General features: G+C 43.5%; 1 protein-coding gene across 2 annotated transcripts; it reads left to right on the plus strand.

The window, feature by feature from the left end:
- The first annotated feature begins 2,635 nt into the window (after nucleotides 1-2,635).
- On the plus strand, nucleotides 2,636-21,515 carry LOC147879923 (retinoblastoma-related protein-like). 2 transcript variants are annotated; one of them, XM_087371508.1, is made up of 18 exons: nucleotides 2,636-2,914; nucleotides 3,069-3,173; nucleotides 3,269-3,396; nucleotides 3,469-3,565; nucleotides 3,685-3,734; nucleotides 3,833-4,034; nucleotides 14,711-14,777; nucleotides 14,894-15,073; nucleotides 15,211-15,416; nucleotides 15,521-16,391; nucleotides 17,894-18,098; nucleotides 18,255-18,327; nucleotides 18,419-18,595; nucleotides 18,735-18,854; nucleotides 20,040-20,175; nucleotides 20,292-20,392; nucleotides 20,525-20,634; nucleotides 20,737-21,515. In XM_087371508.1, exons 1-18 carry the CDS (start codon nucleotides 2,750-2,752, stop codon nucleotides 20,942-20,944), a joined length of 3,201 nt encoding a protein of 1,066 aa, XP_087227634.1. In that variant the 5' UTR covers nucleotides 2,636-2,749; the 3' UTR covers nucleotides 20,945-21,515. The 2 variants fall into 2 exon arrangements, with proteins under 2 accessions (XP_087227634.1, XP_087227635.1); XM_087371509.1 differs by having other exon boundaries at nucleotides 14,957-15,073.
- The last annotated feature ends 1,429 nt before the right edge of the window (nucleotides 21,516-22,944 follow it).

The following is a 22,944-nucleotide window of genomic DNA, read 5'->3' on the forward strand; positions in this document are numbered from 1 at the left end:
CAGGTTGCCAGCCCAAAAATAAAAACTCCGGAAGGAACTTCTTCATCATAGGATCAATCAATGAACAAATTGGGTTAGCATTTGCTAATCGCCTATAAGAAAACAAAATCATTGCAAGAGCCTTGAAAATACATAGCAATTGTCTTGAGAAGAAACAATGCATGTACAGTCATAGGTGATTCAAAGAAAATCACAACATGAGTTTTCTCTTCGTGACAAAGGAACAGCTATAATTCTTATTCTTATGTTCCCATGGCAATTAGCATTTGCAGCCTCCTCTCTAGTTCTATGTACTTTGTCATCTTAAAGTATGGATACTGAAGATACTCCAAGCATAGATGCCTCCTTGCCTCTGTAATATGGCACCCACCAATAACATAGTAATCAAAGTGGAGCATGTAACCATGGGGATGCTTTGTTTTCAAGTTCGAATATTGCAAATGAACTGGATGGGGGTTCCTTCACTTCTAATAGTCTTCTAGCCATGGTTGAGTCAATATGGAGTCAAATGGAGGTACATGAAGTTCTTTAACATAACTCATGGCATCCTCTTTAGATCGATTTCTTCTTTAACTTACACATTATCTGATGCATTTACAAAATATCTAAAGACTTGGAAAACATATAGTCCATCCTTCTGCTTATTTGTGGCGATTGCACACAATTTGATGCGTTCTATAATATTTAAAGACTTGGGAAACATATAGTCCACATTGACCCCCTTAACACAATTGATTTGATACAAGGAAAATAAGAAAAACTCTTGTCAATAGTATTGATCTTTGTCATAGTATCCACCTTTATAGACACAATTAAATGTAATGATGCCCCCATCATTGTTGACATAGTGCACTTTCGTCACTATGTCACAACAATTACACACATGTTTGTTCTTCACTCCACCACATAAACATAAAAAAGGAAGGAGTCTTTGGTTTGTCCAAATTCCCAATACCATTATGATCAACGTACTAGTGCCTTGCAAGGATGACGTTAACAAATTGGTGTGATGCAAGTCAATTTGAGAGGGTCAATGAAGCCATATTGCTCTCCCCCATATGAAGTATTGTCTCTTAGACGTAGATGAGGTTATGTTTGACCTTGTCTTCTTTACTTCCTCTATCAGAGGAAAAAGGTTGGTCCTCAAATGCTTCCCAACTTACAATTTTTACAAGACGTGAGTTAATTAATGAAAGACAAAGGTTCACAATGCCCTATAAGTATTGTTGTTTTAGGGTTACTAGTAGGCGGTGCTATAGCCCAACTTCTTATTTTCTTTACTATATTATAGCTTTGACATTGAGCAACAAAATGTTACACTTTCAAACATACAATTAATAGCTATAAGCAATCCATGCATGGACTCATTCTTAACACTAGGTTCACAAACCGCGGACTTGGTCAAAAGGAGAGAAGGGCCAATGGCAGGTGAGTAGCTAGAAGAAGCAATTTTCACACATTCGATGGATACTTCCACCTATATCCTAGCTGGATATACACCTCACAACAAACTGTGGGGGTAGCTTGGCTGGTGGATTGTGAAGGCCTATTGACGGTTTTTCTCGCTGTTTCTTAGTACTCCATTGTCGCACCATTGGATTTTTAGCCTGCCCCCAATGGGTAGGCCTTAGTAATCATTTGGCCTCCAAAGAGAAAACTCAAGTATTTAGTTATTTTTATGTTCACTTTTTTTTTGGAATGCTTTGATTGGATAAGCATATTTATCTCTCTCTCCTCTCATCCCTTCAAATCCTCCATTTTTTTCTCTCCTCTCTCTCTCTCTCTCTTCTCTCTCTCACTGTCAATGGTGAGGGAAGACGGAGCGTAAATCACGACCGTCTGATCCAAAAACTTCAATAATGGTAATTTTGGGTAGACAGGTAATCGGGCAGATTCCAACAAAGACCGCGCCAGCTGGTCATCACGCGCGAAGTCCAAAAATGCGCTGCCATTTCAACGAATCAAAAACCGCCAGGTGTGTCATCGACGCTACCTCCCCCCGCCACTGACAATCGAAAATTGGCATCAGTCATCGATTTTCGATCGAAAAACCGGGGCAACCGACTCTCAACCTCTGGTGTGCCCGATCTTCCTCCTAGGAATTGATGTCGGGCGACGTTGATTCCCTACTCCTTGTAATTCACCCCCGTTTGCACTCACCATCTAGGGCAGGCCAATTCATCTTGTTCTTTGGGCAGAATTTTAGAACATAGGGGTTGGTGGGGCTGTAAGCAAGGTAGAGAAGTGGGAAGGAATTTAGGCACTTAAGGATCCGCGTCAAATAAAGGCATTTAGTATTGTCCAGGAAAAGAGAATACTTAGATTAGCTTTCTAGTCTAATAGAAGGCAGCCGACCGCTGAGAGGAAGGTTGGTGTTTAAGAGGCCTCCCACGTGAACATAAAACGTGACGTTAAGGAATCGACGATAGGGCGTGCCAGCGTGGCGCCCACCAAAGGACAAAGCGCGGGGTCCAGGAGAATGCTGGCGTGGTAAGCTGAGGTGGAAAGCGTGAGGACGAGCACGTCAGCTGGAATGGTAGACGTGGAGGAGGGGAATGGTTTCCCGCGTTTTTCTTCCCTCGCTTTTTCTCATGCACAAGCGTTTTCTGGCCTCCCCTGCATCCTCCTCCTGCTCTTCTCTGCTCTGTATATACACCAAGCTCTCCTTATACACTAACCTCTTCATCTTCTTCCTCCTCCTCCTCCACCTTCTTCCATTCACAATCTCCCCATCCTTCCATCCCTCCCCATGATTCAGCATCCCCTTCCCTTCTCTCCTCCCCTCCTCCCTTCGCCTTACTCTGCATTTCAGCCTCCACACCTTCCTCGCACCTTCCACGTCGTCGACCACAAGAACTCCTGCTCGCCGGTTGACATGCACCTTGTAGAGACTCAATTCGCTCGGCTCTGCCAGGTTCGTTGGCCTTGTGACTATCGCGCTCACCTTTTTCCCTGAGGAACATTTTGGCAGCAGTCGAACGTTTTGCGTAGTTGTCGACAGCAGGAAACGACTCATCCACGGGTCCAGGATACTAAAGCCTGTGCCACGGTTTTTCCCGCTATTCCAGGTCGACCTTCGCTTGGATGAAAACGTTCAACGCGACGCTTTTCGAATATTTAAGGAGACCAAAACTCTTCTAATTGCTAGCATCGGTACCCTTGGTTCCGGAACTGTACGGAGTGCTATCTTAACCAGAGCTATTTTGTATCGATGTTGTGGCTTAGGACATTCCCTCATCATGTACTGAAAGCGAGAGTGCGTCTACAGGAAGAGGAAACGGCAAGGTGGTGGAACATTTGCATATTGTATTTTGCACTGAGACTCAATCGAAGCTCCCGTGGGGCTGGGAATGTGGGACTTACCCTCTTCCAATTGTTGAAACGAACGAACCTCAGGTACATCAGGTCGGATGAAAATTTGCTTGTTAACCAGGGAGATGTTCTGATCCATGTACTTTGCTGAAACAGCATCTTAGACTTCTTCAGAGAGCTGCCACAGTTTTTGTTAAAAGCGCACTCCATTTTGAAATCTACGTATGGGGATTCATGGGACGCTTTCCAACAGGTAAGCCAAGATGAACATACTATCACAGCCCCGCGCTGTTCGTGGGAGTTTCTGGCTGTCTGTCAAAGTTCTGTTTGTGGGTGGTAGGACTGTTTGACACGATTCTTTGTGTACTACAGCAAGCAAAAGAAGTGCAGGCAAATTTTGTCCATTCAAAAGTCCTTTTCAAGTAAGCGTCTGAATTCCACGAGTTGTTTGTATGGAGTTTCTATGTTAAGTCGAGGCAGCAAGCTTCTTACAGTCTTACTGGTTTTCCTATTCTTGCAGCTACTACGAAAGGAACTTCTTTGGATATTTCTTATCTCCTAGAAGCTCACAGGGAAGGATTTCCCCCTCAACTGCATGTATGCAAACTTCGAATTGCAGTCATCTACGATTTGGTTGGATGCTGTTTTTAGCTCTTCGAAGGCATGGTCCTAGTCATTTTGTCGACTTGGTAGCATGTACCAATGGCCTCATTGCTGTTCTTGTAAGGGCAAAGCCTTTTCTTTGGAATCACTTCTTTAAGGAAATCTTTATCCATCTGCCATTCTTCTAAGTTCAGAATCATTCTAATCTTATGTCTCCATATGCCTGAGAAATTTTTGGACCAGTTTGACAAGTATTGGTTCTCTATAGTTTTTCTGCTCAGTTTACCTGTACATTTCCCAGTGAAACTTCCAACATTTGTTAGTATCACAAGTTTTTGAAACTACCGAACAAGGAGTGTGTAATTGCACTATAGGCTGGAGCATAACCTATTTGATAAGAGGACCAATTCCCAGTCACTGTCTCAATATTCAGGTGTATAGTTTTATTTTGAGTCTTGGTCATGGTAACTTGCTGCTTTTCCAATGGTATTCAAGACACGATATCAAACTGTCAAATGTTGATCAAACGAGAGGCATTTAACACTTCTATATTGAGCATGAAGCTAGGGTTGGCTTCAAGGGGAGGCTCCTGGATGTTTGCTTGGTTCCAATAGATGATCCCCTGTTCTCGTAATGTGAGTCTTCCAGTTGCTTGACTCCCATCTTTGCATCAAATGTAAGGGTTTATTCTGTTCAATAAGATTACTGGTAAATTCAGTAACAGACGTTATGAGGGACTATCATGAGATTGAAACTGCACTATGTTGTGTTTTTAGAAGATGATGTTGTGTATGTTCCTGGATTCATCTAGATATATGCAATCACATATCTAGTTCGACTTTAAAAATTTATTAGGAGTAGGTGTTGCTATTATTGGGACAGTGGCGCGGAGAAAGGTAGCTGCTGATGAGGGAACATGCCCTCTTAGAAAAATGTTTATTGAGGGTACGAGTCATCCTTGGCAAAAATGGATAGTATAATGATGTGATTGGGGTCTATTGTAATGATGAACCGGGAGGTTTGGGTCATGATATGAGTACATACCATGACGTCAAGGATACCATTTTAGTTGAAACAGGCAGATCTCTGGGAGGCCATTGCTATGAGCAGGAGATTAAGTAGCGGGCTTGTCATTAGGAGTAGGTGTTGCTATTATTGGGACAGTGAATTGGAGAAAGGTAGCTGCTGATCAGGAAACATGTCCTTTTAGAAAGTGTTTACTGATGGCACAGATCATCCTTGGCAAACATGGATAATATAACGATGTAATTGGGGTCTGTGTAATGGCAAGCCGGGAGATTTGGGTCATGATCTGAGGACATGGCTTGACGTCAAGTGAATAAGAGGATACCATTTTAGTTGAAGCAGGCAGGTCTCTAGGAGGCCATTGTTTCAAATGATTTAAGGAGCAAAGGATTAACTAGTGGGCTTGTCATTATTGGTAAGATGACTCGTACCATGTGGAGATACAACATTTATGTCAATGGGTATCCTGCACAAGGTTAGAACTGCCACGTGCATCCCCTCTGCACATTATCCTCTGTTGCATCATCATTTTGTGCATTTATAATCTTTGGGCTGTCCAGACATAGGACCGCCTGACTTGGTTGGACCAATGGCAGTTGGCCAGCAGAGTCCTGGTCCACCAGCTCATCAACCCTATGGTGAGGCTCTCGCATAGTTATTGATTGATCCCAGGTTTCCCCAGCATTCCCTCAGCCCTATAAGAAGAGACATACCTTTTGCCTCAGCCAGCAGTGAGCAGCTGAGCAGCAATCAGCCTTGGGGGAGCAGCAAGGAGCTTAAGAGTCAGGTCCCGACTCTCACCTTGTGTCCTAGTAGTATCGGTATATGCTCTCATGTAAATGTAAAAGCATGTGTATAGATTAGAGGTTATCCAAGAGTGTATGATGTGTGTGCCTACAAGTGTCCTCGATGTTTGTATTAGTGCATCCTTACCTCTGATTGTATCGCTTCATTCATTTCTACAGCTGAGGGTAGCTACAAGATCTTTGAGGAATAGAGAGGTGTGCGGGATAATCCCGCGTATCAATTACAAAGCTAGTTGTTAGTGGTTAGGAGCAACCTTCTTTGCATCGTCCCCCTTTCTTGGCTTGTATCATCCATGACTTATATATACAAAGCATGTTTCGTGATGCACGCACTCAATAGTTTTGCAAGCTTCTAAGTGTTTGTGTCGCGTAGGCATATCCCTGCTTCCCCTCTTGGCTTCCTTCATTGTTTCCCTCACAATGGTTATGGTCCCGCAATACTCTGCTCACCACGGATCCTTCACTCATGTTCATCTCTCTAAAAACCTCCAACTCTAGCCATCTAGGAACGCCTCAATCCAATTCATATCCTAAACTTCCTCACTCATCATCATGGCCTTCGACCCCATCACCTTGATCAACTCCCTAGTCCTTGAGCGACTTGAAGGACCAAACTAAAGTCTTTGGAAGTGGAAACTTTGTATGATGCTTGAAGAGAAGTAGTGGTGGTGAATGGTCATTGGTTGCAACGAGGTGAGCTGCTATGTGAAAGGCTGCCCCAACCGCCTTGAGGAAATGAAGATGCATGAGCAAATTCGTGTTCATTTGCAAGTTTCTGGTGATCACGCTGCCAACGGCACCCAACCGACAATGGTACGTGGACTCATGTGCTACATGTCACCTGTGCTTTGATCTGCATGCTTTCTTGGCATACCAGCCTCTTTCAGAGGGAAAGAGTGTGCTAATTGGCAGTGAATGTTCCTGAGGGTAGTACTCAGCCCAATGTTCCACCAGTTGTCGCAACAACGACCATGCCTACAAGTGTCATCACGGCTCGCACGATGGACTACAAGACTTTCTGCAACAAAGAGAAGCAAGCCAAATCAAGCATACGCTTGATGTTGGGAGACGTTCTTAGAATGTGCCACTTCCCATGAAGCCTTGGAGACACTTCATGTCACATGAAGAGCAAAACGTTGGAAGCATTTTAACTTTGCAACACCGCATGGGTTCTTTGGAGGGCGAGCCAGTCACCCCCCCATCTAGAGAAAATCAAAGCTCTCGCTCGACAATTGGCGGCCGCAGGGACCTAGTTCTGAAGAACCAACTGGCCTTCACAATCTTGGCTAGCATGCCTTCTGACCATGTGCTCATTGTAGTCCCTCTTGCGACTAAGAAAACCAACAATCCTAGAAGGATGGGCGAACACACGAGCTACGATTGTCCCTACAATGTCAAACGCCGACATAGTGTGGGAGAAAACATCAAAGTCTGAATGCACATGCTATTATTGCAATGAGGTAGGCCACTATGTGAAAGATTGCCCCAAATGTGTTGATGATATGAAGATGCTTGAGTAGATTCGTGCAAGTTTTTGTTGATCACGTCGCCAACGGCTCTGGTGACAATTCTTCAGGATGAGGTCGTCTTGTCGTGAAAGCAACAACGGTATGGGGCACACACTTGCATTTAGGGGTATGCAATCTGACAATCATCACCCAATATCTGGACTCAGGTGCTACATGTCATAGGTGCTTGGATCTGCAAGCTTTCTTGACATACCAACCTCTTTTAGAGGGAAAGTGGCAATTGGTGACTGGGTCCATTCAGGTTGTGGGGAAGGAGTCGATCAACATTTCTTTTCCAAATTGTGCAAGCGGGATCATTAACCTCAACTTGTCAAGAACCTAATGTTGGTGGTAGTTTTGGACAATCGAGGACTTGAAAGTACTCTTCAAGGATGGTGTTGTTCCCTCATCCACAAAAACACCTTTCTTGCACACAATCAGCGCCATTAAGGCTTGTAACAACTAAATGCTGCCATCTGCCCGCAACAATATGCCCTTACAGCCATCGCTCATGCAAACCATGGCGGCATAGAAGATTTGGTCACATCAGCACAAAGAAACTTGACGGTATGGCACAAAACTCTTTGATTGTTGGATTTGCATATTGAAAGGGTGTCTACAGCAGCCTGTGCAATGGATGTGTACATGGCACGAATCATAAGGAGTTGTTTCAACGCCATGAAGGATGTAGCGCCAAGGATCTCCTCGAGCTAATTCATATGTATGCGGACCTCTCCAAACACCTTCAATCAGTGGCTCGAGGTACTTTGTAACCTTTACTGCTTTTTCACATTTTGCTTTTATGTATTTCCTTGCTTGCAAAGATCAATTGTTTGAAAACTTCTAGGAATACAAAGCCTTGGTTAAAAATCAAACCAGCCAAAAAATTAAAAGAATGTGCTGTGATAATTGCGGCCAGTATCGAAATTTGCAATTGGATCTTTTTTGTCAATCTGTGGGCATTTACAAGGAATTCACAATTCCCTACACTCTTGAACAAAATGGAGTCTCAAAGAAAAAGAAGGGCACTGCCATGGATCTGATAGGATGCATGCTCCACCATCAAGCGCTTCCCAAATATCTATGATCGGAAGTTGTCTATCTTCTGAATTGCGTCCCCTCATAGCCCATTGGATGATGATGACTCCATATATGCTCTGGTTTGGTAGATCCCCCAAGGTTTCCCACCTTCGTGTTTTTTTGGATGGCGAGTCATCGTCCACGTGCCAGCTAAAAAGCACGGCAAATTGGATCACCTGGCTTGCTCGTGGGGTATGCATCCAATTGCAGTGCTTTCAAAGCCTTCCACCAGCTAACTTGCACAATGGACTTCTCCTAGAATGTTCTCTTCCCTGAGCATGAGTCAATGCCTTGCCCCCTTGTCTGTTGACACTCTTGATGCTTCGTCAACCGTCACATATTCCACATGGATTGCCTCACCCCCTCTTATTTTTCCTTCACGTGCCCTAGCCTTGCTGGCGCCACTCCTTGATGCCACATATTCGTCCCAGCCTCCTCGCGTGCAGTTCCACTTGGTTCACTCTCTATGCCTCCATAGTGTGGCAAAGAATCTACCCCTCCTCGATGCATGTAGCCACTCCCTGCCCACCATCAATCTTACATCTCTTCTAATGCCGTGGCCTCTGTAGACTCCATTGCCCCCGCTTGATATCTAAGCCAGTCTCGTTGTCCATCCTTTCTCAATTTTCATCGACCCCATACCTCCGTTGTTCAACACGACCCTGCCCCTGCCATACACTAGTTCGATTTGATGAAAGCTCTTTTGTGGCCATGTGCTAGTTGCCGAGGAAGCCCACCAGATTGGCCAAATTGGGAGGAAGCGATCGGCATGGAAATTCTTTCTATACAACAAAACCAAACACAAGATATGGTTCTCCTCCAACCTGATCACAAGGTAATAGGTAGCAAATGGGTGTTTAAAGTCAATTACAACTCAATTGGCGACATTTGACACTTCAAAGCAAGGCTTGTTGCATGTGGGTTCACCCAACAAGACAACGACTACAATAACTCCACATCTACACATCCTCCACTCTTTTCCTGGTTGTGTCACTTTACGTGAATGATTTGATGGTCTTATGTGATGATCTTCACTGTTTGGAGCACTTCAAGGATGAACTCAAACATACTTTCTTAATGACAGATTCTAGGGAACTTCACTATTGCCTTGGGATCCAAGTTCAACATGATTGACTAAGTGGCACCACTAGGCGACCTCGATGACCACTGCTCAACTAGTGGCTATGTTCACCTCCTCCCAATTTCTTGGGCTTGCAAGAAGCAACGATTTATTGCCTTCTCTTCGACTAAGGCCGAATACATGTTGGTGTGCCGCACATCTTTGGTCTTGCAAATTGAGCAATGAAATTTAGGCTCTTGTTTTCTTCAATGCTGCTCTACAACGACAACAATGGTTGCATTTTCTTGAGCAAAGATGGGACAAAGTAAGCACCTTGATATTCGATATCATCACGTGCACGATCTTGTTTAAAAGAGCAACTCAAATCATGTATTGGCATATAGTAAACATGTTGGCTGATATGTTTACAAAACCCCTTGCCAAGGACAGATTTTAGTTCCTCTGGAAAGGCATTGGGCTCTCATTCACTCCTCTCACTCTACATTGAGGGAGGGATTGTGCGGGAAAAGCCCGCGTAGTTGTTTGTTGATTAGGATCAACGGGCGAGTCTAAATAGACTCTCCCTACTTTGCATTGTCCACCTTTCTTGGCTTGTATCATCCATGCCTTTATACAAGCACGAATCGGTGATGCACTCAACCATTTTGCAAGCTTTTGAGTCTTTCTGTCGCTTAAGTTTTGCTCCCGGTTTCCTTAATTGTTTCCCTCACAAGAGGCAGTTTGTCCACGTATGTGTAAGGCTCAAAGGCCTTGATACTCAGAGGCTAAAAACTAGGGCTAGGGCCAAAGATTCCTTCGTACTCCATCCTATCCTTCTAGTCTCTACACTCGTTCCCGCTCCCATCTTTAGCCTCCTCGAGCATGATCTCTTGCCCCCCCCCCCCCCACTTTCCCCCTCAGCTATGCCCCCATTTTGCCAGTAGACGGGCGTGCCTCTCCACTCTCTCGCCCCTCTCCGTTGACCCTCAATGTCTCTCTGCCCTCCGTGATCACCATTGTCACTTGTCCTCCTCCTAGGACGCGCCCCTCATCCTTGCTCCTTGAGCCGTCCCTTCTCCCTCCCCCCTCTCTCTCACTTCAATAAGTTCTTCCTCTTTTTTCTTGTCTCTTTGTGTTTTGAGCATTTGATTTTGAGTTCTTTGAATTGTGCAATGCCCATTTTCATAGACTCGGCTCTTCCTCTAGGATGTAAGCCCCACCCAAGCCAACCACTCCCACGAGAGTTTTGATACGTGGGACACTGGAACCACATCGAAGTACCCAAAGTGCACCCTGTTGCCTCAGAGATCTCACCTCTGATCTTGCAGCCCCTGAAAGGCAGCACCATTAGAATAGTGAGTAGTAGCTTCACTCACCCATTGTGGTGCTTCACCTTTTAGGCCTTAGAAGAGGAGCTATGGACTCTAGTTCTCGTTTGATCTTATGTTGAAGGTCTAAATGATGGAGATGTTGGAGGATTGGTGAGAATAGACAAGTTGAGAACTCTGGCTAGCACATGGTCAAGCTCCATCTTCTAGATTGCTTGTCGTAGAGATAGACGTCGTTGTGGTCCCACAGTGGCAATGAGCCAATTAAGCGAGAAGCTTAGCTAAATGTCGCACACCCCCTTGAACTAGTATGCAGGTAGGTTGCGAGTCTCAATCTCTTTCTTGATGTCTTGGGTCCTTGAGGTGGGTCTACCCCTTAGGTGCTGCACGGATTTGGACCACTCTTTAAGCCCCAGCATAGTCCATGTGCTTAGACGTAGCCACACAAGCTTTGGAAGACTTTGTTTTCCACCCTTTGTCTCTATGAGTTGAACACTAGTGAGTTATCAACAATTCGGCATGTGGCAATTAAGGTGGAGCCATGTGCTCAAGGGGGCCTTAGTCATCGAGCCACTCCAAGAGACCTCTCCCAAAAGGTGGATCCAGCACGTGAGGAAAAAGTCAACTGAAGTTAAAACTGAACTCATGATTAAGGGGGGCTATTGGATTGTGCACAATCATGAGTGCATAGTGTGCAAAGGAGAGGGCTGACCTCACTGTTGAATGACAAGTGGCAAGTATATCAAGGGCAAATCCCACATACAAAGTTGGATGCCTAAATAGCAAGGGGTTAGATTTGTCATCGGTTTTCACGCTCTGGCTTCGTTGTCCACTAGCTTTCACTGTGCGAATCTTTCGTTGGTACAAGTTGATTAATCCTTGTTACTCCCTTTTGCATCCATATACTTCATGGAGGACTACTTTGATTATGTGTGATTTTCAGCCACCTAGTTTTTTCTCTTGGCTTCTTTACAAGCTGTCACGTGTCGTGGGCCTTGTTTGAAGTCTGCATGGTCTTCCTCCACATGTTGTGATCCGTCGTGTAGTGCTATCCACAATTGTAGTCTTTCATCGAGCTTTGCCACATGTCATACGGCTGCTACCTTTTTGTTTGCAGCTTTTGTGCCAGTATTTGCCACCGAGAGACTATTTGTCTCGGCTCTTGCGTCGTCTATATGTGCTGCAGTTCTATCTCATTAGACTGTTCGATCAATTTGCAAGGTTGATAGTTGTTTGTTGATCCGCGAAGTAGCACCTTCTCTGCTAGGCTATTTGTGCCCCGGCTTTTTTTGTCACTTTTGCAACTCTGCTATCATTGCTAGGTGTCTCGTCAACATTCAAGCCTTCAATGGCCCGTGGCCCCTTGTTGGGCTTCTGGATTTTGGTCCCTGTTGCTTTGACTACACTCACTGCAACTTTCTTGGCCACATGTACGTGGCCTTTCTATTGCCAGCAGCTATTGCCAGTCTTGTGCGACTATTTTGTTGTAGTCACAGTTTGATTGAGTGGCTCTTGGTCAACCAGCTGACTAGCATCTGGGTATTGGTTAATTGTGTTACACACAGGTCGTGATATCTTTCTTGGCTTCATCGAGTTCTCTATCTCGCGACATGTTTCCTATGCCAAGACTTTGACGTGTCGATCTGGGATCCTCAAGGTTTATGCAATAGTACAGAGTGCCCTTTTAAAGGTTGCTCATAGAGTCCTCTAGACATAGATTCTTGGACTGTTGGAGGTGACTCCAACAACCTAGAGCTTTAAAGGGAGTTTTAGTTTCTCTTTTGGGCAGTGCTGGCAAGATGGGCTCTTGGAGAGCTTGATGGATTTTTCCTGTGTGATTGGGCCTTGCACAAGAGGTGGAACAACCACAGTAGGGGTGCCCCTAGAAAAGGGTGAGGCTTCAAGATGTGCTGTTTTAGTAGGAGGTCAGCAGGCCATTGCATAGATTTGGCATCTTTTGATCGTCCCTCCTGCAGGATGGGTGGGCCAGTTGGACAATCGATTTCATTCAATAGACCAGCACAAAGCTTCATTCCTCACACTTTTAGACGAGGTAGGACACTCAAGAGGGACTTAGTCTCCATCAAGAGCTTCAAAGAGCTCAATTAGACTCTCTTTGGCAGGGAAAGTGTTGATGGTGAACCAGATCATTTTGGCACTGGTCGGGTACATCGCCTCATGGTTGTGCTTACATGAGGGACACAGCGGGGCTGTTGAAGTGCTTGGGGCACAATTTTTTGCAGGCAGGCTTGAACAGCACACATGATACCCAGGCAAAGGTCTCCTAGAAGACCATGATTCTCCCCTAGGTAGAGGGGGGCATGGGGATCGTCGATCTATAGATACAGAGTAGAGCCATGTTGGAGAAGCTCATAATCAGGGGTCTGGCTCTAGGCTGAGGCTTGGAAGCTTCTGCTACGAGGTCCTGCCCAGCAAAAAGAGAGTGCTGGCAGTCTCATTGTTGGATCTTCACGGAGGCCTTTCTCATAGGGTAAGGGTGCCCACTAATGTGAAGCCTAATGAGAGTGTGGCTGTGTCTCCCAAGCAACCTCATTCGGGTTAGTTCTGAATCAAGAGAGAGCATAGTGGGATATTGGTCCTGCAAGATCCCTGGCTTCCGTGGAGCTTGAGGAGCGGTCAAGTGCACTCGCCCACCAGGGAGGGGCCACTGGCAAGATTCAAGAGATGAAGAAGCTCATCCAAGGGGCTTGGCAAGACCCAAAATGCCAGAGTACCTGGCAATTTTTCAAGACAAGAGATGGCAACAATTCCTATACAATCTGCTTCAGTATCAGCTTGATGGGTTGGGAGGATGAGTTTGTGCATGTTCTTGGGCATGTTCCTGGATTCATCTAGATATATATCAGCTTGATGGGTTGGGAGGATGAGTTTGGGCATGTTCCTGGATTCATCTAGATATATATCAGCTCGATGGGTTATTCCAGATGGAGTGAGAGTGAGGTGGCAGTGCCCCAGAGATGATGGGATCGGCAGAGAACAAAAGCTGTTGGATAGTTGGAGCAGTGGTTGACCATCGATACCAAACTTTTTTTGTATAGACATGATCATTTTAGGTGGCACCTCTGTTTTATGGGAGGGCAGGGCCTTCTGCGAGATGCATTGGGCTCTAGGTGAGTGGTTCTGGCCATTCAGTGTAGTACACTCGGAGGAGGTGATGGAGTTGCCCTTGTGCATTGGTAGATGGCTTTAGTTGGAAGCCTCAGCATGGACCCCATCACAGGAGTGACGCTTGCTCAAGCACGGGTGCCACATGAGGTCCTTGCTGGGTTTTGTGTCCTGCTTTGGACTAGCCTTTGCCTGTGGTGGCCAGGATTCGACGTACGCGACAAGACTTGGTCTGGGGCATGGCAGCTTGGTTGATATAGAGACCTCATGCTTTCCCAATTGAGATGGTCTCTCCTGCCTGCAGGATAGATGGTTTGAGTGTCAATTGCTTGGATATTCAGGACTCTGTCCCTCCTCCTCGCATGGAACCGGAGTTCTTTCGAGAGGATGGTGTTTGGGAGACGACCAGCATTACAGCCTAGAATATCTGGGAAGTGCGCTACAGGTTAGTGATGGTGAGGAGCCTGCAGCCATCTTCATCAACATATGGCATAAGATCATCTACACCCTGCAGGCCACTTGGGAGGAATATGCAGAGAGATCTAAGAAGCTGCAAAACCCGTTGGACATGTACGGGAATGAATTGGAGTTTATGGTTTTCAACCTTGTGACTGTTAAGATGGAGTTGACAGTGTTACAACCAGTGAGTGACTGTTATGAGATTAAAACTGCACTGTGGTGGGCTTCACATATTAAATGATGTTGCTGAATGCTTTCCTAAGTCAAGTTGAATTATCTGGTCACTTAAAATTGTATTTAGAGTTCATATCTAGGTTTATGGGTTGATTGTTGAACTCTTTCATGTTCAAACTTCATAGACACAGGTTCGTGGCCATGAAACTGGATTTATTTATGCTGCAGATTGTTATGATAATCCACATGCCAGCTTACTTAAGAAAGTTTTCATTGGATGACAACTCAACCTTTGGTAAGTCCTTGTATTGTCCACTCAGTTTTTAAGCTGGCAGTTTTATGAACAAGAGTTTAATTAGGTTTAATGTAAGGGTTTTTAGAGGATGTTAACATTAATTTGTACAAATGCAGCTATACGAGGTCCCCGTGGGGTTGAAGTCGTATCTTCACTGTGCCATTTGTATGATGCATCAGAGGATGATGTGCGCACAATGTTGGACAAGGCCAACTGCATGATTCAGGAGGTTCTTCTACCAAGTCATAGTAGTAGGGTGGCAGACCATTCAGAACAAACCGCAGGGATCGATACAGGTCTTCTCTTTTATGGTTCTACTAGTACATTGGTGTTACATACTGTTGTCTCATTTGTCTGCAATTTTGATGTTCCACCTCGATCTTTCATTTTGGTTTTGTTATGAGTTCTCCTCTTGCTACATATTATCTATCAGAGGAATTGACATATTTCAAAGGCCTCATGGAGGATGATATGATGAGTTCTTACCTGAGAATTCTAGATAGGAATTATGAAGAAGTTTATCAGAAGCAAGGGGAGATAGATGAGCGCATGTTTCTCCCTGAAGAGAGCCTTGCACATGACATTGATTCTGACAGTCTAACTGTATCTGATGAGACATCTAGTCTAAATAACTCTAAGGCAAGAGCTTTCTATCCCACATGTTGTATTGAGGTTTCTCAAAAAACTTTCAATTATGCTGAATTAAAATTTTGATACTCCACTGCTTTTGTGCTTGGGTGCAGAGGAAGCATGACATGATATCGTCCCCTCTGAAAACCATGGCTGGGAAAGCAAACCTCACATTTCCACTTGGATCTCCCTCTCCATCCCCAAATAAGTCAATGAACCAAAAAATGTTGCCCCCAACCCCTATATCTGTCACACTGACAACAGCAAAGTGGCTCCGCACTGTCATCGATCCTCTCCCTGCAGAACCTTCTCCAGAACTACTTTCTTATTTCAAGTCTTGTGACACGGACATTACAAGAGAGGTCACCTGCAGAGCACAGGCCTTACTTGAAGCTGTCTTTTCTCGTGAGGGGGTCAGGAATTTTACAATTGATGATGTCAAAGGCATTTCGTCTATGGATGATATTTGGGCTACCCAGCGTAGGCTTGAAGCACTGAAGTTATATCACAGAGTGCTTGGTGCTATGTGCAAGGCAGAGTCCCAGCGATTACATAGCAACAACCTGTCACCACTTCTGACAAATGAAAAGTTTCACAGGTGCATGCTGGCTTGCTCTGCAGAGCTAGTTTTGGCTACACACAAGACGGTCTCAATGAATTTTCCAATTGTCTTAGAACCAACAGGAATCACTGCATTTGATCTAAGCAAGGTGATTGAAAGTTTCATCAGACATGAAGAAACTTTGCCAAGAGAACTGAAGCGACATCTGAATGCTATTGAGGAGAGAATTTTGGAAAAATTAGCTTGGGAGAAAGGGTCTTCGATGTACAACTTGCTCATTGTAGTAAAGCCACATTTAGGGTCTGAGATTCAACGTCTGAGTCTACTGGCAGATCCCCAGCCATCAGTGGACGACCATTCCCAGCTAGCTAACGGAAGCTCATCGTTACTGCTTTCAAAACCGAAAAGGGAATTTGCATCAGGTTGGTTAACCTGTTTTTTCTTGGTAAACAGTGTTATGTTTTTGCATGCATACTTGAAAGGGCTCTATTGGATTCATGCCCATAAGTTTTATTGCATGAGATCTCTTTCATTTTGCTCAAGCTAACACCACTTTCTGTCACAGCTCATGATCTATATCTTTACTTTTGCAAACCATATGCCAACTAAAATGTCTCTATGAATTTGATAGACCTTTTGAAACAAACCAAGACGGGTGCCTAGCTTCTTGTGCCTTATGGCACTTTATTTAAATATCAAGTTTGCGGAAATCTCAATCCACAAGATATAAAGTAAATGGAAGTCAATTTGACATCAATCAATACTACTGAGAATTTTCCATCACTTGCCTAGGAGAGAGATTCACTACACAACTTCAGACTCTGCATGTGAAATGGGAAGAAAATGGTCAAAGTTGGTAATTAAGAAATAGACATGGTTTAGCAAGCCATCCAAAGATCTTCACAAAATTGCTCAAGCATTGGGACCCTAAGGACTTGAATTTAAGCTTTGCCTACTGAGGTAAAATCTGATCCTCCAATCTTGATTGTATGGTGGCCCCTAATAGAAAGCTTCTTGTCAGAACTCCTCATCGCTCGATAATGTTAACCAGTCTACCCAGCTTGCCATCTCCTGCATCACCACCCTAAGATCTAGATGTTTTCAATCAAGGAAAAGTGAAGCTTGCTCCTCGCCTACAAGAGAGCTTTATGTTCTCTAACCTTTTTTTTGCATGAAAAAGCCTTCAAAATTGTATTAATAGAAGAGAAAAAAAAGATAGTACAACATAAAAGAAAGGCCAACTGCTTTCTTATACAAAGGCATGAACGTCTAATCCCAAATACGTCTCATGATTATGAAAGCTTCATGTCTAAGCCCAAAATACTGAACTGCCCTCTTAATGTCAATCATAAATTCATCAACAGGCATCCTTCCAACCTTGATCCTTTAGAAAACCTCTATGTTCCTATAATTCTAGATCTACAAGATCACTAGCCCTCTTATCATCAGCCATAGTTCATACAAAACACCATTCAAACCCCTTTGTCTCCTAGTAACGACATCTTCCATCTTGGCTTAATGCAAACTTGAAGGCAGCGATGACCGACAAGCATGTCGTGCTTCTTGGTGATTGGAACAATGTGAGGAACGTTGAGGACAGATCTCATGAGAGCTCTGATATGCCTTTGCGGGAAACGTATGCTTGGCAACAGCTGGAGATGGGTTGTGGCCTAGTGGATTGGGTTAGTTTTGATGACTTCAAAGAATTGAAGGGTTTTACTTGGCACAACAAACATTTTGACAACACATGGAATTTGTTTCCCTGCAAATTCTTGATGTGACATGCATCTGTTGTTATAGAAGATCATGGAGACCTTTTAGATATGTCATAATGGTGGGAGCAATGGAGCCTTGCGTCTGTCATATCAGGGTACTTTTTGAGAACTGCAAGCTGATGCATAGATTGATTATTGTTGCCTTGCAGATGAAGCACCTAGTCCCTTGTCGCCTCAAAGGCAGCTTTCAACAGCAACTGCCAGAGAATTGGATGTTATATCTGATACCTCTACTTCTGCCACTCCAGTGGGGACCTTAATCTTATCCCCTACCAGGGAAAGACCATCTGCTTTCTCAGCTTTCACACCTGGCAAAAGTCGTGCGCTACCTCCTTTGCAGTCGGCATTTGCCAGGTAATATAAAAAAGCACTGCAGGATATCTCTTTGCAAACGTTCTAAATATATGGACTTTCCTGCAATGCCATTATGTTTGGTGCATGTTTTGGGGCTTAGAAATCCTCCTTAGAATTGTAGTAATTGTTGCCAACATGCATGCTTGCATGGTTCAGTCCACAAAGGCCTAGTCCTGCGGGGGGAGGGGAGACTTGTGCTGAAACTATTACATGCACTTTTTTCCAGAAGGTGAGTGCTTGTCACTCTGTTGCTTTTGATGATAAGAATCAGATTTTTCTTAGTATTGCATGATTTGTGAAATGTTCCCATCTGGTCACAGGTTCTTAAGCTGGCAGCAATTAGAATCAAAGTTTTGTGTGAATGCCTTAAGCAGCCAAACCAGTTCATTGAAGAAGCATATAGAATGGTACAGCAAATTATTCAACAGGAGACTCAGCTGTTCTTTAATAGGCACATTGATCAGATCGTCCTTTGTAGTATCTACGGAATTAGTAAGGTTTGTCCTTTCAAGCTCATTCTCTCTTTTTCTCATCCATTGTTAATGGACTATTCTAAGCTCTTAACAGGTATACATAAATTCTTACCTTAAACAAATACAGGTTCTCATTCCCTTTTTCTGTACCCTTTTTTGCCAGGTTAGACATCTCAACTTGACTTTCAAAGAGATTGTCCAGCATTATAAGCAGAATCCTCAACATAAATCCCACGTTTTTCGAACAGTTCTGCTTGATCTACCTGCAACAAAACTGCCAGGGGTATACTTCACTTATCTGTTTGAGCTTCTCATGTATATATAAATGATTGCTAAGTGTGTACATGCACATATGCACGCACCTACACACAGCATGATGGCAATTATAGGGAATTTAAAGTCATAGCATTAGCTAACTCTCCTTTCTTTGTGTGCGAGAGAGAGAGAGAGAGAGAGAGAGAGAGAGAGAGAGAGAGAGAAGAAACATATATTAACGTCCTCGGGAAGAAAAGAAAGATATGTTAACGTCCTCGGGAGGCCTCATGGGCGTATGCATAGATATGCCCAAATACTATCATAAAATGGCCTGAATAACATCAGCTTAAAACTCAAGAGTCTTTGGGTTTGGATTTGAAATCTCTAATTCCTGCTTGCCCATTCTGGTAGACCGCCCATTTGCCTGCTCTACGTGCTTCCTTCACTCTAGTGAGTTCAATGTTCCTTCTATTTCTTCGAGTTCCAGAGCCTTCTCCAAAAGCATCTCCGCAAGTCAGCTGAAACCTGATAGCTCTCCCAGTGAGGAGCTCTGGAAGGTTTCCAACCTCTACAACTGATCTGGAACCTTCTGGCATTAGTGACCGTGTAGCCAAAGAAAGGAAGACATCTCTCTTGGTTCTTTGCATTCATTTGTGTATGACCTCTGTAATAAGTTCCTGGTTTCCACTACTCTCCATATCCTGCACTTTTATCCCAAGGGCTGCAGGCTGAAGCTTGAGCCCTCTTATTTCTTGCTGCAATAATATATTTGCTCCTGTGGGTCTGGGATGATCTTTCGACTCTGATAAGTAAGACTTCACATAGGGATAATGCTGCAATGGTTTGAGTAATAGAGTTGAGGTAGCAAACAGCTTCATCTTATGAAGCTCCATGTTGGTCTGCATAAATCAGAGTACCCCAATGCTGTAACCAAAGCCCCCATTGCGCTAGGGGTTCAGTCCAACCTGGAGTGTGAACTGAACTGAACTGAGACCTATGAATGAACTGTGCTGGAAGCCTGGACCTACACTTTCCCACTTCCGTGGACGAATATACTGAGTTCTTTTTGAGGTTCTGCTTGCTGTCATATCTTCTGGTTCATTTACAGTGTACTGTTGTGTGTCTTGGAAAGCATTTGCATTTGTTTTTTGGTACATACAGGTGCTGCAGTGAGCACCTGACCTCTGACAAAGTGTTTCTTGTGAAATGGCAGGGAGGTCAAGAAACTGGGGATATAATACGATTTTACAATGACATCTTTGTTCCTACCACCAAAGGCTTTTTGATGCAGCTTAATATCCGTTCTACCTCAAGCAATGGCAACATTGATGAAGCTGACAAAACTGAAGGTAAGAATTGTCTTATTGTCTGGGCATTGTACATATGGTTGATGTTAATTACAATTTTCTAATGCCTGATGAAATTTGTAGTTTATAACTTCGCTGGGGTATGGGTCATCTTTCAGAATCTCCTGGACCATTTCCTTTTCCAGCCCTCCCTGATGCCTCTCCCAAGAAGATTTCTGCAACTCATAATGTCTATGTCTCACCGCTAAGAGCTTCAAAGGTATAGTCGATATTCTCCATTTTTGAAAATGCAAGCTTTCAATTTGAAGTGGCCACTGCTATGGAGCACTTTTTTCAATGTAATAGTCAGATGCCCTGTTTTTGTCATTATAGTAGAGTGAATTTATTGCAGATTTTATCGCCTCGCTCTCGAAGTTTTTATGCCTGTGTTGGAGAAAGCACCCATGCATATCAGAGTCCCTCAAAAGACTTGTCTGAAATCAACAAACGGGTCAACAACAGGTTTGCAATGCACTAGAGAATGTAACTATCATTTAAGGCTTTTGAATCTCATTCATTCAGCAAGCTCCCTGATCTTTGCTGTGATTTATATGTCCTGTGCAGGCGACTTGGAAAACTAGACTTCAGTAATGCTGGTCTTGTCAGTGATTCACTTGTGGCAGGGACTCTTTATCCACAGAACTTGAATCGAGAAGACCAACTACCCCGCCTCACTTCAGATTCTGTACTTAGCCAATCAGAATCAATCTCGTGGTCAAGCTGCTCACCGTCCTTTCCCTCCCCATCAAAGGGATTGTGTCTTGGTAGATGAGAGCATCGTGATCTGTCTATTAATGTAAATTATCAGCTAAATATGAATGTGTAATATTATCTCCGTTATTGGCTTTGACTCAGTTTGTCCCTTGGTTAAATTTGATCGCTGACATGAGAACATTGCTCCTTTACCAGCAGGGAGAAAATGGAGTGGTATATTTGTGAGTTCTTTTACAGAGATCATGTTTAACTGCTGCCAACTGCAGCTTGTGCCATAGTAGCAGGAGAGAATTCTCTTACAATGCTAATATTTCTGTTACAATGCTAATGTTATACATAGGAGGTTATCTTGCCCTTTCTTAAAATCCCCACAAAGGAGCACAGTCTGATTATCAGATTGTTTGGAAGTCTGCTGCAGCTTTTGCTTTGTAAGTACACAGAGCTCTGTTGAGCAAAAAGTTGCATCAATATTGAGGCCTGCAGGTCTTGTTCGAATTGTCTCAGAAGCTTTGCCATGGACTATGCACATCTTGAAGCAAATGTTTTGGAAGCGGATAACAAAAAAGTGAGTGATTTCAGTGTACAAAAACAACACTTGCGAAAGGCATATTAAATCTGTGTCTACCGAGTCATTTTTGCTTATTTAAGCTGGTTCCACGTTTGGTTAAGCTTGGCTCTCCTGTCATTCAGCATAGTTCCACGATTTTTTTTCATGGTTCCCTGATTTTTAGAAAAATCAGGGGCTAAGTAAGCTTCCAAGCATACAATTGAGATTGGGCTTATCAGTAACTTCCACTGGTATTGTACGAAAATGCACGATCTCAGGTCTTGTTGTGAGAACAGTTGAGTTTTAGAATAATCATAAAATTTGTTCTTCATTTGGTAAAGTTTATTAAAGAGGTTAAAGAAAAGTAAATGAAAAGGATGCAAATTTTCTAAGTTTTTTGCTTAATTGAAACATCCTGGAAAAGGTGGTGTAAACAAGCTCATTTGTGTTCATTAAGGCTCAAGGCAGGAGAATTAAAAGGGGAGACTGACTGAATATAAAAGACAAATGGATCTCTTTCAAAAGAAGCATTATTTGTGTTTGTGTTCATTAAGGCTCAAGGTAGGAGAGAATTATAAGGGGAGACTGAATGGATATAAAAGACAAATGGATCTCTTTCAAAAGAAGCATTATTTGTAGTGTCATGCATGAGTATAGCTTCAAAATACATTGCCTCACACTTTGGGGATGTGCATTGTAAGTTTGTGGCAGAGAGATATGAGTCCCTCGTATCTTATTAACATTTACCCAATGAAAAACACGTGATTGAGAACTGTGAATACAGCATGTGACCTGAGCTTAATTTGTGGCATTAAAAATGCAGTAATGAGCGATGCTGATGGCAATAGCAATTTCATGTAAGAAAAGGTTTTCTAGATATTGGACCACATAAATATGAAGGATACACCTTGTAAAAGCAAGAGACCTATAAAGGATACAGCTCAAAAAAGCAAGAGACCTAGCACTCTATAAGCTCAGTTAGCACATCTTCCATCACTCCAGTGGATCAGAATAATAGCATTCTGCACATATAAGTAATGTAAGTCCCACTTTGAATGTCTTTGGAAATAATGAAGGAATAATTTTCTTGTTAAAGCATGAGGTGATTTTCGAGAATCCTCTAGTTCTAGAATTTGAATCGAAGTAGTCAATAAAGTCATTAAGAGGTGCTTCTCAACCCTCTATTCTCTACTCCAAGACCCTATCGTGCACCATTTGGAAGTGCAATGGTACCTTATGGTAAGTACTAGGGAAATTCTCAGAATCCTATACAGGTCACGATAGTCTTTTACACAGACACATCAGAGTCTAGAGTGCCCCATTGCCATTAGTCAGGGGGTACACATGGGTGTCTACTTACAAAGATGAGACTAGGGACGCAGGGGGAGTACGAGGATTAGGAGGAGCAGCAATTCTTTACATATCCACCATTTTAGGGACCATTTCACACAAAAGGGACCATTTCATTAGAGGAGAGATATACATTCTAGGTTTCTTTGGATCTGGATCTA

The sequence above is a fragment of the Dipteris shenzhenensis genome, chromosome 33 (genome assembly GCF_047967505.1).
Source record: "Dipteris shenzhenensis isolate YYH24624 ecotype China chromosome 33, Dip_SZ_1.0, whole genome shotgun sequence".
Classification (NCBI taxonomy): Eukaryota; Viridiplantae; Streptophyta; class Polypodiopsida; order Gleicheniales; family Dipteridaceae; genus Dipteris; species Dipteris shenzhenensis.

Coding starts and splice junctions, on each gene's coding strand:
- LOC147879923 (XM_087371508.1), top strand. CDS start 2,750: ATGATTCAGCATCCCCTTCCCTTCTCTCCTCCCCTCCTCCCTTCGCCT. Junction 3,566..3,684: donor CATGGGACGCTTTCCAACAG/GTAAGCCAAGAT, acceptor TGTGTACTACAG/CAAGCAAAAGAAGTGCAGGC. Junction 20,393..20,524: donor CACCGCTAAGAGCTTCAAAG/GTATAGTCGATA, acceptor AATTTATTGCAG/ATTTTATCGCCTCGCTCTCG.